The sequence below is a fragment of the Rhea pennata genome, chromosome 1 (genome assembly GCF_028389875.1).
Source record: "Rhea pennata isolate bPtePen1 chromosome 1, bPtePen1.pri, whole genome shotgun sequence".
Taxonomy (NCBI): domain Eukaryota; kingdom Metazoa; phylum Chordata; class Aves; order Rheiformes; family Rheidae; genus Rhea; species Rhea pennata.
In genome coordinates this window covers 56,357,002-56,371,035 of record NC_084663.1, presented here as the reverse complement: position 1 = coordinate 56,371,035, position 14,034 = coordinate 56,357,002, and the positions used below count along the sequence as shown (strand labels likewise).

Genomic DNA, 14,034 nt, shown 5'->3' with positions numbered 1-14,034 from the left:
CCCCTTAGCGTTTGGCAGGGTCCGGCAAGCAACCGCCGTCGCTGCCAATAGCCAATTCACCACGAAACCTCGGATGCAAAACGTGCCCCGGGCCTGTTGTACGATGAACACAGATCTCCTTTGTCTCTCTCTCTCTCTCTCTCTCTTTTTTTTTTTTTTTTTTTGCATTTTTTGTGCAAAGTGCTTTGCTGCCCCAGGGGGCACGCTCCCCGCACCGCGCAGCTGAGTCATGAGGGGGGGCTGGCAGCGATCCTGCCGCTTGGGATCCTGCCGAAGCTCGAAGCTCGGTGCCGCTGGGGAGGGTTCCCGGCTCCGCAGGACGTTCGCGTTAAGCCCCTTGTGAGTGACACGCAGACTTAGCGTTACCTGCTTACGGCGCTGCCTCCTGGGCCGGCGGGTGAGGACGCCCTAGCTGATCTCTGACCCGTGTCCTTCCTCTGGCCAAACGTGTCCTCCGGGTACCGACGGCTTGACGACGATGATGGGAAACCTTACAGAAGGCAGCGTTCAAGCCTTATGAAACACTACGTACGGTCTGGCTGCTCTGGCAGCTTTTCTGTCCTGCGCTTCCTCCCTCAGTGAAGCTGATGGTGCCAGGAGATTGGTTTCTTGGGTTTATTATGGAGAGCAGACACCACGCCAGCCCCTCTGCCTGGCCATTACACCCAACCAGAACCGCATCACGGTGAACCAAAACTGAGCCACCGAGCCCTCGGCGGCTGTTAAGATTAGCATAGGCAGGAAGTGCAAACTGCCCGTCTGCTGGGGGTTGTCTCTGCTGTGAGGAGCTGGGCAAACAAGCTGCCTCTTTGCAGCCTGGCTTTCCGGCCTTGCAGCTGCAGCTGCTGCTCGGGAGCTGCTGTGCATAATGGAGATGCTATAGCAGCTCCAGCCATCGTTTCCTCCTCCTCCTCCTCTGGCTGGCTGGTGCCGGCAGCATCTGCAACGGCAAAGGCCACGAAGGCTCTTGCATGCCCCAAAGTCACAAACCGAACGGTCCCTTCCCCGTACGGGCTGACCAAACGGGAAGGATTTAAATTCCCATAGTCTCCTGGGGCAGCGGTCTCCAGCGCTGCCGCCTAACCGCAGCAGTGGCGGGGCTGAAGGCACCCGGCCCTGCTGACGTAAACCTGCCGCAGATTAACTCCCCCTGGAAGGATTACGGGATAATCTAGGTGCTGAGCCGCGCGCGGGGCACTAAATATGGTGCAAGGCCCCGGGTAAATCTGCTCCCCTGCAAGAGCCGCCTCTGCAGGTGGGCAGGGAGAGGGCGACGTTTCCGGGAGCAGAGGGGGAAGGTGGGTGCCGGAGGAGAGCGGGGCCGGCGCAAAGCCACCGCGGCCAGTCCCTCGCCTCCCTCCGGGCCGGCCCTCCCAGCGAGCACCCGCTCCCACCGCCGTCCCCGCAGCATGTCGAAGCCGCGCTGCCTGCACGCAGCCCCTGGGTTGCCTGCCCTGCCCAAACCGCCCTGGTGACGCGGGGCACCGGGGACCGACGGGGGCTGCTGTCACCGTTCAGCTCAGCCGAACCGCTTGGAGCAATGGGAACCCCCGGTGCTGACAGGGTGAGGGAAGGCTTTGGTGTTTCTAGCAAGGAAGAAAATGCAGAAAAGCCACCAAAGCGAGAGAAGTAGCTCCGATTCAAAGAAAGAGCCCCTGCTTTCCTTTTGGTGTCTCGGGACAGACCTGATTTGGGACCTGCCACCTGCCAAATATCCACATCAGGGGACCCTGGCTGGGATGGGGCAGGTCTCCGCTGGGTGCCCTGCAAAGAGGAGATGAAAGGCAGTCCTGCCCCAGAAGAGCTTACAAACTGCCCGAGTTAAACAACAGACAGAAGCGGTTTGTGCTGCGGACACATGCTGGAGAAAGGCAGAAAAATTTCTGCTCGTTCCTAAAGGGGTTTGGAGAGCTGAGATGACATTCCCGAGCACACAAAGATGGACAGCGACTGGGAAAACAACCCCGGTGGGCAGGATCCGACGGATGCTTTTGCCATTAGGCCAGCCTTTTTATTTAAATTTTTATTTAAATTAATCTACTCCTCTCAGCTACCTGCTTTCCCAGTTGCAGCCCTCAGCCCTGGCCCGCGGGACGAGGTGCCAGCATCGGTCCCCCCCCCCACGCCCGCGGCGCCAGCTTCGGCGGCCGAGGAGGCTCGGGGCGGCCGGCCGCCCCGTCACGCCGGCGTCCTCTTCCCAGGCCGCCGTGGCCGGGCCGCCTCGTCCACCAGCACGTCCCGCTCCCGGCCGGCCTTGGCCAGGCACTCGCCCACCGCCGCCAGCACCTTCCCGAGGCGCCGGTCGAGCGCCCGCAGGTGAGGCTCAGCGAGGACGGGCGCCAGGCGGTCGGAGGCCAGCGCCTCCCGCACCACGTCGCTGAGCCGGTACGGCTCCGTGGCCAGCAGCCGCAGGCGCAGGTAGGTCGACTTCTTTATGCTGGCAAAGCCGAGGAAAGGTGCCTCAGGCGGACGGAGGGGTGACCGGCTCTGAGGAGGGACCCCGGGCCTCCCCCGCTGGATCTCCGTCCCGCGGGAAGGGAGCGGCGAGGGAGCCGCTTACCTGCAGCACTGCTGGAGCGGGGCCAGGATGGACATTTCGTCGTGCGAGTGGGTGCCGAAGCTGCGGGAGAGAAACCAGCCCGCGGGCATCAGGGTCCTGCACGGGCCAGGCGGCATCGCCCCATGTGGCCCCGCAGCGACGTGCCCCAGCCCGTGCCGGGGGCTCTCCCCGGAGGCAGCCCCCCCTGCCCCAGCTTCCCCCCCCGCCGTTGGGACTGCATGGGGCCCTTCTGCTTTACCCTCGGCCGTTGTCCAGGTGAAGCAGGAACGTGTCGTTCCCAAATTTCTCAAAGGTCTCGTAGTGGTGCCGGTCCATGTTGCCTGCAGCAGGGAGAGGAGGTGGGGATGAGCAGAGGGGCGGGTGCACCGGGGAAGGCACGTAGGACCACCACCACCCCGAGCTCTGGGAAGGGGCAGGCGCTGGAGCGCCCTGGGGCTCCCTGGTGGGGACGGCCGCTCAGCACCGCACGCTCACCCTCCTTGGCAGAGCTCTGCGGGGTTTCTAGAGTGCCCACGTGCAATGGGCTGGGGGGGGTCAAAGCAGCTGCTCCAGCTGTGCCTGACCAAGGCAGCGGTGGGGAATGCCAGCTACACTAGCAGGAGCGCAGGTATGTCCCTGAACTCCGGTACAGGCATGCTGGTGCAGAGAGCAGCCTGCTGTCTCGGCCTGACCCTTGCAGGTCTCCTTCCTTTGCCAAAGCTCGGCATGGGAAGACACAGTTTCTCATATCTCTCAGGCTTGCTGCTTGTTCACAGGTGACCTCATGCCCCCTCCCTCTGGGTTCAGCTCTGCAGCCCTTTTTTAGATGAGTGTCTCCTCCCATGTGCTGAGCACAGCCTCCTGTCCATCTCCAGTCCTACAAGTCCTCATCCAGCTGTGGGATCATCCACCTCCTTCCTTGGGGGTGAACCGTTCATCCCAACAGACTCCAACAGCACTGTTTCTTGGGATACAGAAAGATCACCCCTTCCTCCACAGATGCTCTTAGCCACGGGTTTGTGCCATCTAATGGAGTTGTCATCTCTGCTGCATCAAACACCCGCAGCTCGGTTTATCACATCGACATCCCGCTGCTCAGCCAGAGGTCTTTGAAACATTAAAATGTTATTGAAGCAAGACCGATCTGGCTGGGAACATCCTCAGCTCTAAAACCGTCTGCCAGCAACCAGCTACCCAGAGCGACAAAACCGTTAACCCGTTCAGCATCAGTGGGTTGTCTATTTTTGTAGAAGGCAGAGAAAATGTTGGTTTGATCACTCTGATCCCCCGCACGTGCTACACAGCTCTTTTCAGCATCATCTATGGGTCACTGCTAGGGCAGAGCAACTTCACCCACATACACAGAGCCTCTAAAAATATCTTCAGCTCTCCTCCTCCTACTCTAGCCCCAAAATCTGTCATCAGATGGCCAACCAGCACATGGAAGAAGGGAGGCCAAATACACCTCTAGTGAGAAAACCAGTGGGAGCAGCAGCAGGAGTAAGGACCAGGCGATGTTTTTGAGCCCCTGGGTGCATATAACGTGTGCTATGACGGTGGGTGCCAGCTGCATGCCCCCACTGCTCCTCAGTGGCACCAAAGCAAGCTGGATTTTTGGTACATTTTTTTCTCTATGCAAGAAAAATGTCTTTGCAAGTAACTGAGCCACATCAGTCAGTGACTGCACCTCTTCACGTGCCTGATGGACATGATCTACTCCAGTGAACATCTGCCATACAAACCTGCCCAAAGATAAGAAAATTAAGCTATCGTTAAGGTCCATTTTTCCTGATATAAAAATGATCACCCTAGAGCTTGCACCTGCTCAACAGTTCTGCAGACAAAATTGCTTTTTGTATGAATCTGGAAAAGCTGTGATTTACCAATAAATGAGATCAAGGGCCTGGAACTACCTAGTGAATGAGCCCGAAACAAGTCTGGTGATCGGACAGGGGTGAGCTCCAGTGCCTGTTCACGCACAGAAATGTAACTCAGATCTGTGGACTGCTGAATGCTTTGTCATTTGCTTAATTGTCTCAAGGGTTATGGCGAGGCTAGAGAAGGGATGTAATGAAGACTTGGTAAGACCCTTTGATCCTGAGGCCCCCATAAGAAGTGGCCTCAAGACATTTTCAAATAACAGTCTAATTAAAGCAAACAATGGCATTTAAAAATCTTATTCTGAAGAAAGGATATTTGACAGAATGGCTGCAGCTCTTAAGGGCTCTGTGGGAGAGGATTTGCATACCTGCTAGGAAAGTTTGCTTCCGATTCTGCTAGCCCCTGGAGAATCCAACGTAGGGAGAAACTACGAAGAGAGTTGTATATCTTGCACCTGGCTGACAGATTTACAGGGTGACAGCCCTTACCTGAGTGACATCAAGAGAAGCAACATCTGATGAATTCTTGTTTAAGGCATGGACTAAAGGCAGCAGAAACCAACCCTGCTCATCTCTGGGACACTAGAATTACCTGTTGGGATCCTTTGCAAAGCAGGGCTGAAAACTGCCAGATACTGTCAGCCGTTAAGAAAAACAGTTGTGCATGGGAGGGAACTGCTAGCCAAGGGGACAGACACAAGAAACCTGGTTGTGGGTACTAAAGCAATGACCAGCCTTGTTGACGATCCAGTGGTCAATGTAGTGCTGCAGCTAAGTGAGGACCATTGGCTTGCTGGACATACCAACAGGTCTCCAAAATCCTTAGAGATCTTTAATCGGACAAAGGCCAGAGAGGGCATGGCTTTCCTGGCCTGCAGAGGGAGGGCCTAAAAGACAAGACAAGGACGGTGAAAAGGGTAGATGCAAAAGAAAAGCAGTTGCTGGTGCAGGACACAAGCTGAGAGTTGTAAGTGCCATGGCAGTGACCAAAGATTGCGTTCTGGCTCTTTGGGGAACAAATGCTGGGTACCTTCAGGGTATCTCCAAAGGGGCATGCCAAACATTGGTCTCTTTCAGAAACCTTGCCCCCGTTTCCTACATTATCCCTGGGAAAGCATGTTATAGAGACATCCATCATATGCTGCAAAGCCCTTGTGAGCTGGAGAATCAACACTCAGCCATCTGCTTCAGGGAACAAACCTCAACTCCAGGACCAATGAGCTGCACAGGGAAGCAGGGGTAGCTTGTAACAGGGCAATCAAGAGAGAAAAACATGTGCTGGGGACTCCCAAGGAGAGTGAGATGGTGCAGTGCCCAGAAAAACACATTTACATGGTGCCATCTCCTCGAAGTGTACCCAAGTGTTGAGGCTAGATAGGCTGTAAGCAACCCAGATTGCCATCTGCAATCTGCAATTGCCCAGACAGCAATCTGGGCAAAAATAGAGGCTGATGGGTGACATAATGAAAAGCAAAGGCAACAAAAGAGAGCTGAGGACACATTTAGGGTGCTCATTTGTTGGTCTAGGCTGCATGGGGGACTTGGAGCAGACACCTGAAGGCCTCCAGCCGTTCTCGCTGCAACAACCTTGGCAACCCAAAAGTCATTAAAGGACAATAGCCATAAATGGAGCAGAAGTAATGCCGAAGGCACCAGCAGAAAATTGGCCACATTGCTTGCATCAGTGATGAAAGATAAGAAGGGAAACTCTCCAAGTTACATAACTGGGTGGAAAAGCTCAGAGTCAGCAGAGAGCGAATGAAAAGCAACGATGCCAGGTCATGCAGACTCCTGCAGCACAGGGCACCGTGAATGGTGCGGAGGTAGCACGCTGGAGCAGCTCCAGAGCCAACTAGCAGGTTAAGAAACAGAAGGGATGAGCGATGAGAGTAGGAGGGAGAAAACTGTGTTCACTGGACCCCAAAAACCTCTGTCACGTGATGCTTCCTCTGACCCAACACCGTGAAGCTGCACAGCGCCTGCAGGAAGGATCAGCCCCAGCCTAGTGCTCTGGAGATGCCAGAGAGCTCAGGGAGCATCAGGACTAACAGAGGTTGGTCTCCCAAGGGTCTGTTTGTGGGAGCATGGCTTGAGGCACTTCCCACACCTGCGATGTTTAATAGGGATCTCTCCAGCACAGATGAACAGGCACACCACAACATGGGGTTTGTCTGCTGGTTTCTGCCCTGGAGACCCGAGTGGGACAGACCTTTGCTCTTGTTTTTGCTAAGAAGAGCATAGCTCTGTGCAATACACAGATACGCAATGGTTTGGCCAACAAGAGTGAACCTAAGAGAGATACAGAGCTACTGGAGCTAGTCCAGTGAAGGGCTATGAAGGTGATTAAGGGATTGGAGTATCTCTCATATAAGGAAAGCTGAGAGACCTGGAAGTGTTCAACTTGGAGAAGAGAAGACTGGGGAGTGTGTATGTGGGATCTTATCAATGTGTAGAAGTATCTGAAGGGAGGGTATAAAGAGGATGGGGCCAGAATCTTCTCAGTGGTGCCCAGTGATAGGAAGAGAGGCAATGGGCACAAAGTGAAACACAGGAAATTCCACCTGAACATAAGAAAAACTTTTTTACTGCGAGGATGACTAAGTACTGGAACAGGTTGCCTAGAGAGAGTTTGTGGATGTGGAGTCGCCATCCTTGGAGATATTCAAAAGCCATCTGGACAGGGTCATGGGCAATGTGCTCTAGGTGATCCTGCTTAAGCAAGGGAGTTGGACTAGATGATCTCTGGACTAGATGATCTGAGCCTTTTCGTCCCAGATCCTGAGCAAACCCCCAAGCACTGGCATGGCAAAGACAGCACTGAGGGCCAAGCCGGGGGAGGAGGAGCACCAGGACTCACCCATAAGGAAGTCAAGCACGGTCATGTCAATAAGGTCAAGAAGGCGATGACCTCTGTTGTATGGCGGTGTCTCTCTCACCTGAGCACAGTAGTTGGGGTTCAGCTCCCACCTGTGAGCAGAGGCCAAGACAGGGCAATGAGGACGTGAGAGCAGCTACAGGGAGACCTGGGCTGCCCCCTCTTGCCCCAGATAAGGGCAGTGCTCCCCAGTACCCCTCTCCAGCACCCACCTCCCCCCAGGTGCAGGAGGAGCAGCCAGAGGTATTGCCTGGGGCTCCACAACCAGTATGCGTAACCTAACCAGCTTCCTCTCCCCTCGCCCTGGCAGCTACTCTGCCCACCTTGCAGTACTCCTCTCTGGCCACCCCTGCCTGGTGGCTGTCCCCTCATCCACCCCAAGGGTGTTCCCGTTGTGGAGCCACTCACTCGGCTTTCTTGCTCTTATGGTAGGAGCGTCGCCAGGGGCTGCGCCAGGAGCGGCGTTTGGCCAGGGACTTGTCGGGTAGCAAGGCTGCCATGGAGCCCTCCAGCTGGTCGGGCTTGCCACACAAAGCATGCTCCGTGGAGCAGTAGTAGGAGCACTCACCGTAGAAGCAGACATTGCCAGCTGTGAGGAGAGGATGGGGGACAGGGAAGAGCAAAGGTGCCAAGCAGCTCTTTTGTGCCACCCCTCTTGGACATGCGTGAGGAGATCGGATAGGAGGGGTGCAAGTCTGCTCTATTTGTGCAGGTAGATCAAGTAGGTGTTTTGGTGTAGGAATAGTGATGGCAAAGCAAGGACGCTATTTGCACTGTGGCACCCAAAACCTCTGGCTAGGGAGAGAACTTGGAGCCACCAGGCCACATGCATCAGGTAAAGTAACCAGGAAAACAGCCTTGAGGAGAAGAGCACTGAGGTAGGGGACTTTGTAGGAGCTGGAGGACCTGGGCAGGTGACTGCCGCCAAGACACAGTTGCCAAGGGGACTGTTTGCCCAGATGCATGATAACCACAGAGAGCAAGTCGGCAACATCTGGCTCCAGATACGCTCCACATTAGCAGTTAATCATGGGTAGCATAGGGAAGGATGGGAGCAGGCGAGAAGTGTGCCCTGAGGGCATTCCCAGTTCACCTGGGGAGATAAAGAAAGTCTTGGCCAGTTTCTTGTCAGTTGTAATGTCGCGAATCTCCTGTGTAATATTCACCAAACGGCCAGAAACTGGTGGGATTCTCCGGAAATCCAGGATCCTTTGAGGAAGGAAAACCACACAAAGGACACACCAAATTGCAGAACTTGCTTAGAACAATCTCTTGAAGACTGAGTCTACTTTTCACACCAAGTTACTAAGAACACTGGGAAATACAGGTAACCCTCACAACTGACAATATGGCAAGGAAGAAGTGGGGTCCAGAGGGAATTTCTCTGGCACTTTGCTGTCATGGATGGCATAATTAGATGCGAAGGTGCGTCCTTCCCAGGGGTTGCAGACACTGGTGAGATTGCATTCACTGGAGAGAGGATGCTAGGCCCAGTTGTCTTTGAACTAATTGTCTTTGGTTGGGGACCAGGTTTCCGACCGGATCTAGTACAGTCTCTCCTAAACTCCTGCGAATGTCAGCACAGCAGGAACGGCCAGACTTTATCTCATGAGGAAAAATGAGGCACGTTATGTTTCAGGTCAGGAGCAGGATAGAGTTGACCCCAGACTCATCCCCACATGAACGGGGCCTCACATTGCAGCTAGCGACCTACCTGTCCAGGTGAAAGGCTGCTATCTCCGCATTGTGCCGCTCAAAGTCTGAGAAGTAGAAGAAGTCAACGGGAGTCTCCTGGTCTCGTGTCTGCCTGAAAGGAGAGGGAAGGATGAGTAGCAGTGGCCAAGGACTGGATCATCCCCTCCTCAGCCCAGATCTCTCAGCCTGCTCCGAGCTTGGTCTTGGCGTCCAAACCAGCCCTGAGCTGTGTCACCAGTGATGTAGCCAGGCTCAATTTCTTCCAGATGTGCCCTGCTAGGTGGCATGGCCCCAACTACACAAGCTCAGTTTCTCTCCTGCTCCCCGTGCCACATGGGGCCACATGCCTTCACATCCTGAAGGCAGAGGCCACGGCAGGCTGCAGTCAGGTGACTCTTGCAGGGCAGCAAACAAACAAGACACCCCAGATGCGAAGGGAGGACCAGGAAGCCTAGGGACCTCACAGCCCACAGCTCCACACATGCATTTCAGATGCCCTGCAGTTCCTCAGTGCACAGCCTGGCCCAGAGCAGGAAGGTGGTCCTCATGGACCATCTCCTTCTTTCCACCACTGGAGGTCACTACCCCCTCACAAGCGGCGCCCAGCCTTCCTCAAACATTGCTAGAGAAGGAAAAATCTTGCTTGCCCCCATTTGGGGGACTCCAGCAAGGCAGACCACAAAGTAGTGGTAGCTCTCCTGCTCCCCCCTCTCTCTTTTTACTGCCCCTCACCAAATAACAAGACGTTGCAGGGGGACATCCAGGGGAGAGGTACAGGGGTTGGGTGTGGGGGTTATCCCTGGTCCCACCATTCCTCGTTTGGCTCTACTCACTTCATGGGCTTGAAGAGGGCCTGCCCGTAGTTCGGGAATGTCATGATGAGTTTCAGCTGTGTCCCACCAGACTTCTGGACTGAAAGAGGGGACACAAGGGTCAGGGGGGAGAGGGAGGTGGATGGGTGGGCAGCATGGAGGGAAAGCAGAGCAGGGGATGGCACAAGAAAGGAAGCAGTACCTGAGCTGACAATCTTCAGTGTGGCCAGGTCCTCAATGAGGGCAAGTGTCAGGGGGTCTTGGCGAGGATACAGCTCATAGCGGTTGATGCCAACATGGAATTTGAGCCAGGTAGGATAGGTGTCGTAGGCAGTCTTCCCTGTCGGAAGGACCATCTCGGCTTTACTGTTGCTGACCCTGCAGCCCAACAGCCACCACCACCCCCAACAACAACAACAGTGTTTAGTTGGGGCGGGACATGCTCAGCACCCTCAGGTCCTTCCTGGGCACCCAAGGGCCACCTCAGCCCCCCTCCCACACACCGGAGGGCAAGGAAAGGGCTGAGGAAACCTAGCACCATCCCTTGACCATGGTCAAGGCCCTCCTGCTGTGATCCCTGGCTTCTCCAAGACAGTTCTGGCGGCAGATGGTGTTTCAGGGCAGACCACACCAATGGCTGAGAGCCCGGCCAGCTGGCTGGAGAAGCCCTGCAGGCCAAGGCTTGGGAACCACCGCTGAGGCTTCCCTTGCATCCACTGCAAGAAAGGCTTCAGGCTGCTCATTCTCCTCCCAGCCTCCTATTTATTTCCCTAGCAGGCAGCTAGTCTAGTTGTATTTCCCCAGGGGGTTAGCGCCCAGGATGGGAACAAACATTAGAAAACAGCATTAGAAAAGTAGGGGGGTCCTAGCCATTTCTCAGCACCAACCTGAGCTCTGACCCTCAACATCCAATTCACCTTTGATGGATTTTTCAAATACCAAGCACCTCTAGTTTCCCTGGGGCCTTGAGTTCAAGTTATTGCTATCTCCTTCCCTGGACCTCCTGCAAATTTGCATTTTCCTTGCATTCAGAGGGAGTTCTCGGAGGCTGCAACCCTCTATGCCAGTGCCCCACTGACATTGCAAACAAATAAGCCAGCCCAGGGCATGTGTAACTCAAACCACATATCTCTCTCTCTCTCTCTCTCTCTCTCTCTCTCTCTGGGAGAATGCAAATTATGCCCCAATTTCAACAAAACAGACTCATCTCCCACAATTTACAGATGAGGTAGTCCTCATACAGAGCAAATGTCTGGAAAACAACTCTAATGCTTTTTAGTCTCTCTCATTTTTAGCGGCTCCCATGTTTTGAAGGTGCACTTTCCATAAGGAAGCTGCTACTCATCATCAATAATAACTATTTTAATGTCTTCCCTCCTTATTAGGAGTTAGTAGTACACTGATAAAAATAGGCACCCAGCAACAGTGAGATCACCACATGGCAAAGCCTAAAGAGGCCAGGAAGTGTCCTGTGAAATGCAGGACAGAAATGATCTTGTGATTAGAGGTAACCTACATTTTGGAGTTACATGAGATAGTTAGGAGAGAGGAATAAAACTGGTTAGAAATTTCCCATACAGAGGGGGACTAAATATAGCCTTTACGTTTGGGAAGGAAAGGAGAGGAAGAGATGGCTTAAAGGATACCATAGATAATATAACATATAATTCAAGACTCTGCTTTGACTTTGTCTTGTACTACATGGACAAACAGGCTTCTCTGCAGCTTTCCAAGGTAGCAGCCTGGAATTTTGGGGCTAAAATAGGAGGTACAAGAACAGATCAGTCAGCAATTAGGGCCAGCCCAGGGAGGGATGCTGAGCTATGCAAGTCAAGCTATGACTTGCTTGATTTCTGCCGGTCCCCCCTCTCCCCCCCCCACCAAATCCTATCGCATACCCCTAGAAGAATACAAGGGGTTGGCTGGCTCCTCACCATTCATCACTCCCACTGCTTCTCAGGCTGAACTTCTCCATGGGGTTGATGACAAACAGCTTGTCTCTGTCTGTGACCTCTGGAATTGGCACCTTATAAAGAGGATGCTCAAAGAGTGCAGCCAGTTTTGATCCCTTGGTCTCCCCTGGATTCCCATCTCCACGCTGGCGCTGGATCCCTCGGTCTCCGTCCTCTACTTGTGGCCCCACTCCCTGTGGATGGGAGCTTTTCTCCAAAGAACCATTGCTGCCACTGAAATCCTGAAGGATTCGCAGGCTCAGCTTTTTGGGGCCGGCCACCAATGGGCTGCCTGCTGGGACACCCAAGGCTTTTGCTGCTTTTGGATCGCAGCTGCAGGACCTGCGAGTGGAAGGGAGGGCCAAATCCATTGCCAGGTGCATCAGGAAGGCCAAGAGCAGGAGAAAGAAGAGGCCAATTTTAAACTTCCTTTGGAAAAGTGTCTGTAGCCGGCGCCGCATCCTTGCTCTCCTGAGATACCCAGCGATGGCCAGGCACCAATGTGTGGCTAGAAGAGAGCCGGTGCACGCGCAGCCTCGTCTCTCCTCCAAGCAAAAAGAGAAAAGAAGTGTCCTGGATTTAGACCATAGTAGCAAAACCCGACTGATGCAAAAGGGCTGGCAGGCAGAATTACAGGAAGAAAAAATCTGTCTCCACGGTGCCTTTTGGAGTGACACCACTGGGCCAGCAGCAGGACAGGGAGAGGACTGGAGGCTGCCGCGGGGTTTATCGGCGCTGATAAGGGATGAGCTGGCGGTGCCAAGGTTAGAGTGAACGGGGCAAGTTCCAAATTGATAGCAGCAAGTGGCTCAGTGACAGGAATAGCCAGAGGTAACCTGTGCGCTGGAAACCCTCCGGGACCCCTGCAGTGCCCCATCCTTCTGTGCACTCACCGAGATAAGTCCACAGCATGTTTCTGGACATAAAGGCCCCAAAGCAGTTCTGCCCCACTCTGCAGCATACACCCTGCCCAGCACTACGTAGCCCTGCGCAAACACCGTTTCGGCCTCCTCCTCGAACTCCTCTGCACTACTCCCCATCCCCAACGCTTCAGCAACCATGTTTCCGTCTGCTCGATTGTAACCCAGGAGAGACTTTTGCTCCCACTACCCAGCCAGGCTGATGTTACCATCCCCTCCAGCTACACAAGGTCGCTTGTACACAGCCCTCTTTCAAACGCCACTCAGACTGCATAAACGAACAGGGCTTGAGGACTGACATTGTTAGGAGGGAAAAGCCAGGTTGGCAGCTGCCAACTGGGATGAGGTGCATGAGCTGGGCTGCTCTAAGACCTCTGAAGTGGGTGAGGAAAGCCTGGCAGGCAGGAGCAGGGAGGATGCTGGGCTGCCTTGGGGATGCTGGAGGTCAGCATGGAGGTGCAGCAGCTGAGCTGGGAATGGGACCTGATGCTGGAGACATCAAGGCAATACTGCAGAGCTGGACATGGGGGGCGGGAAAGCTGGCCTGAAGCATTTACCCCATACCTGCCACTCACCTTTCCAGTGAGATACAGGGATATGGAGAGCTGGGTTGCCCAGGCAAACATAGTAGGCAACTAGGAAAAGAGGGAGCTTCAGATTTGCTATGGGATAAGGAAGGGTAGGACCACGGGGTCAGTGCAACAAGCCCTGGACTCAGACAAACCTGGGAACTTTGGATACAGAGTTGGGAGTAACGTTTCTCTCTTTTCCATTTCTCCAGTAGCAGAGGCTGCAGGAGGAATGTGAAATCCTGCCTGTCAGGCAATCCGTGCCGTGCATCGGAAGACAAGCAAGGGAGGAGTGGGAGGACTGGCCAGCAGGAGGGGGCACGCTGGAGACCCCCTCCTCTGTCGCCGGTCCTGCGGCACGCTCCTGCTGGCGTCGCCCTCTCCCTGCGCGCTCCGGGACGTGCTGGGCCCCCTCCCACGCGCGTGCGCCGGGCAGGCACGGCGAGAACGCCGCGTTCCCCGCTTGCCGTGTCCCACGGTGCGACAGTTGCCTGGTAACCGCCTCCGGCTGACACTATCGGCCGCCCCAGATTCAGCCAACGCCGTTATTTCCTTCCTCTCACGTTGCGCTAACAACGTGGCTGATAGTAACCAAACCTGTCCGTCCCCCGTCTCATCTGAGGGTAGATGCATCCCTCCCCGGCTGCAGGCGGTGCTCGGAGGAGGAGAGCTTTCCAGCTCGGCAGGCGATCTCGCAGCCCCGCAGACGGAGCCGGGTGGAAGGGAGCAGATGGCTTCCACAGGGAAGGGAACACAGTGTCTTCCACGGGGAGGCTTGCTGGATTCAATCCG

General features: G+C 54.9%; 1 protein-coding gene across 1 annotated transcript; it reads right to left on the bottom strand.

The window, feature by feature from the left end:
• Positions 1-2,073: 2,073 nt before the first annotated feature.
• Positions 2,074-13,796, bottom strand: LOC134136831 (extracellular serine/threonine protein kinase FAM20C-like). The gene is made up of 11 exons (XM_062569033.1): positions 13,398-13,796; positions 11,736-12,298; positions 10,004-10,179; positions 9,823-9,901; positions 9,009-9,101; positions 8,388-8,503; positions 7,703-7,883; positions 7,277-7,386; positions 2,799-2,880; positions 2,561-2,620; positions 2,074-2,437 (listed from the first exon to the last, which is right to left on the bottom strand). The coding sequence occupies exons 2-11, from the start codon at positions 12,212-12,214 to the stop codon at positions 2,179-2,181; spliced, it is 1,635 nt and encodes a 544-aa protein (XP_062425017.1). The 5' UTR covers positions 12,215-12,298; positions 13,398-13,796; the 3' UTR covers positions 2,074-2,178.
• Between the last annotated feature and the right edge of the window lie 238 nt (positions 13,797-14,034).

What these genes read in the sequence shown, in the direction of transcription:
- LOC134136831 (XM_062569033.1), bottom strand. Translation starts at nt 12,214, where the DNA reads ATGCGGCGCCGGCTACAGACACTTTTCCAAAGGAAGTTTAAAATTGGC. An exon ending in CACCTGGACAACGGCCGAGG is followed by an intron (nt 2,621 to 2,798) that starts GTAAAGCAGAAG and finishes TCTCTCCCGCAG; the next exon opens with CTTCGGCACCCACTCGCACG. An exon ending in CCGCTCCAGCAGTGCTGCAG is followed by an intron (nt 2,438 to 2,560) that starts GTAAGCGGCTCC and finishes CGGCTTTGCCAG; the next exon opens with CATAAAGAAGTCGACCTACC.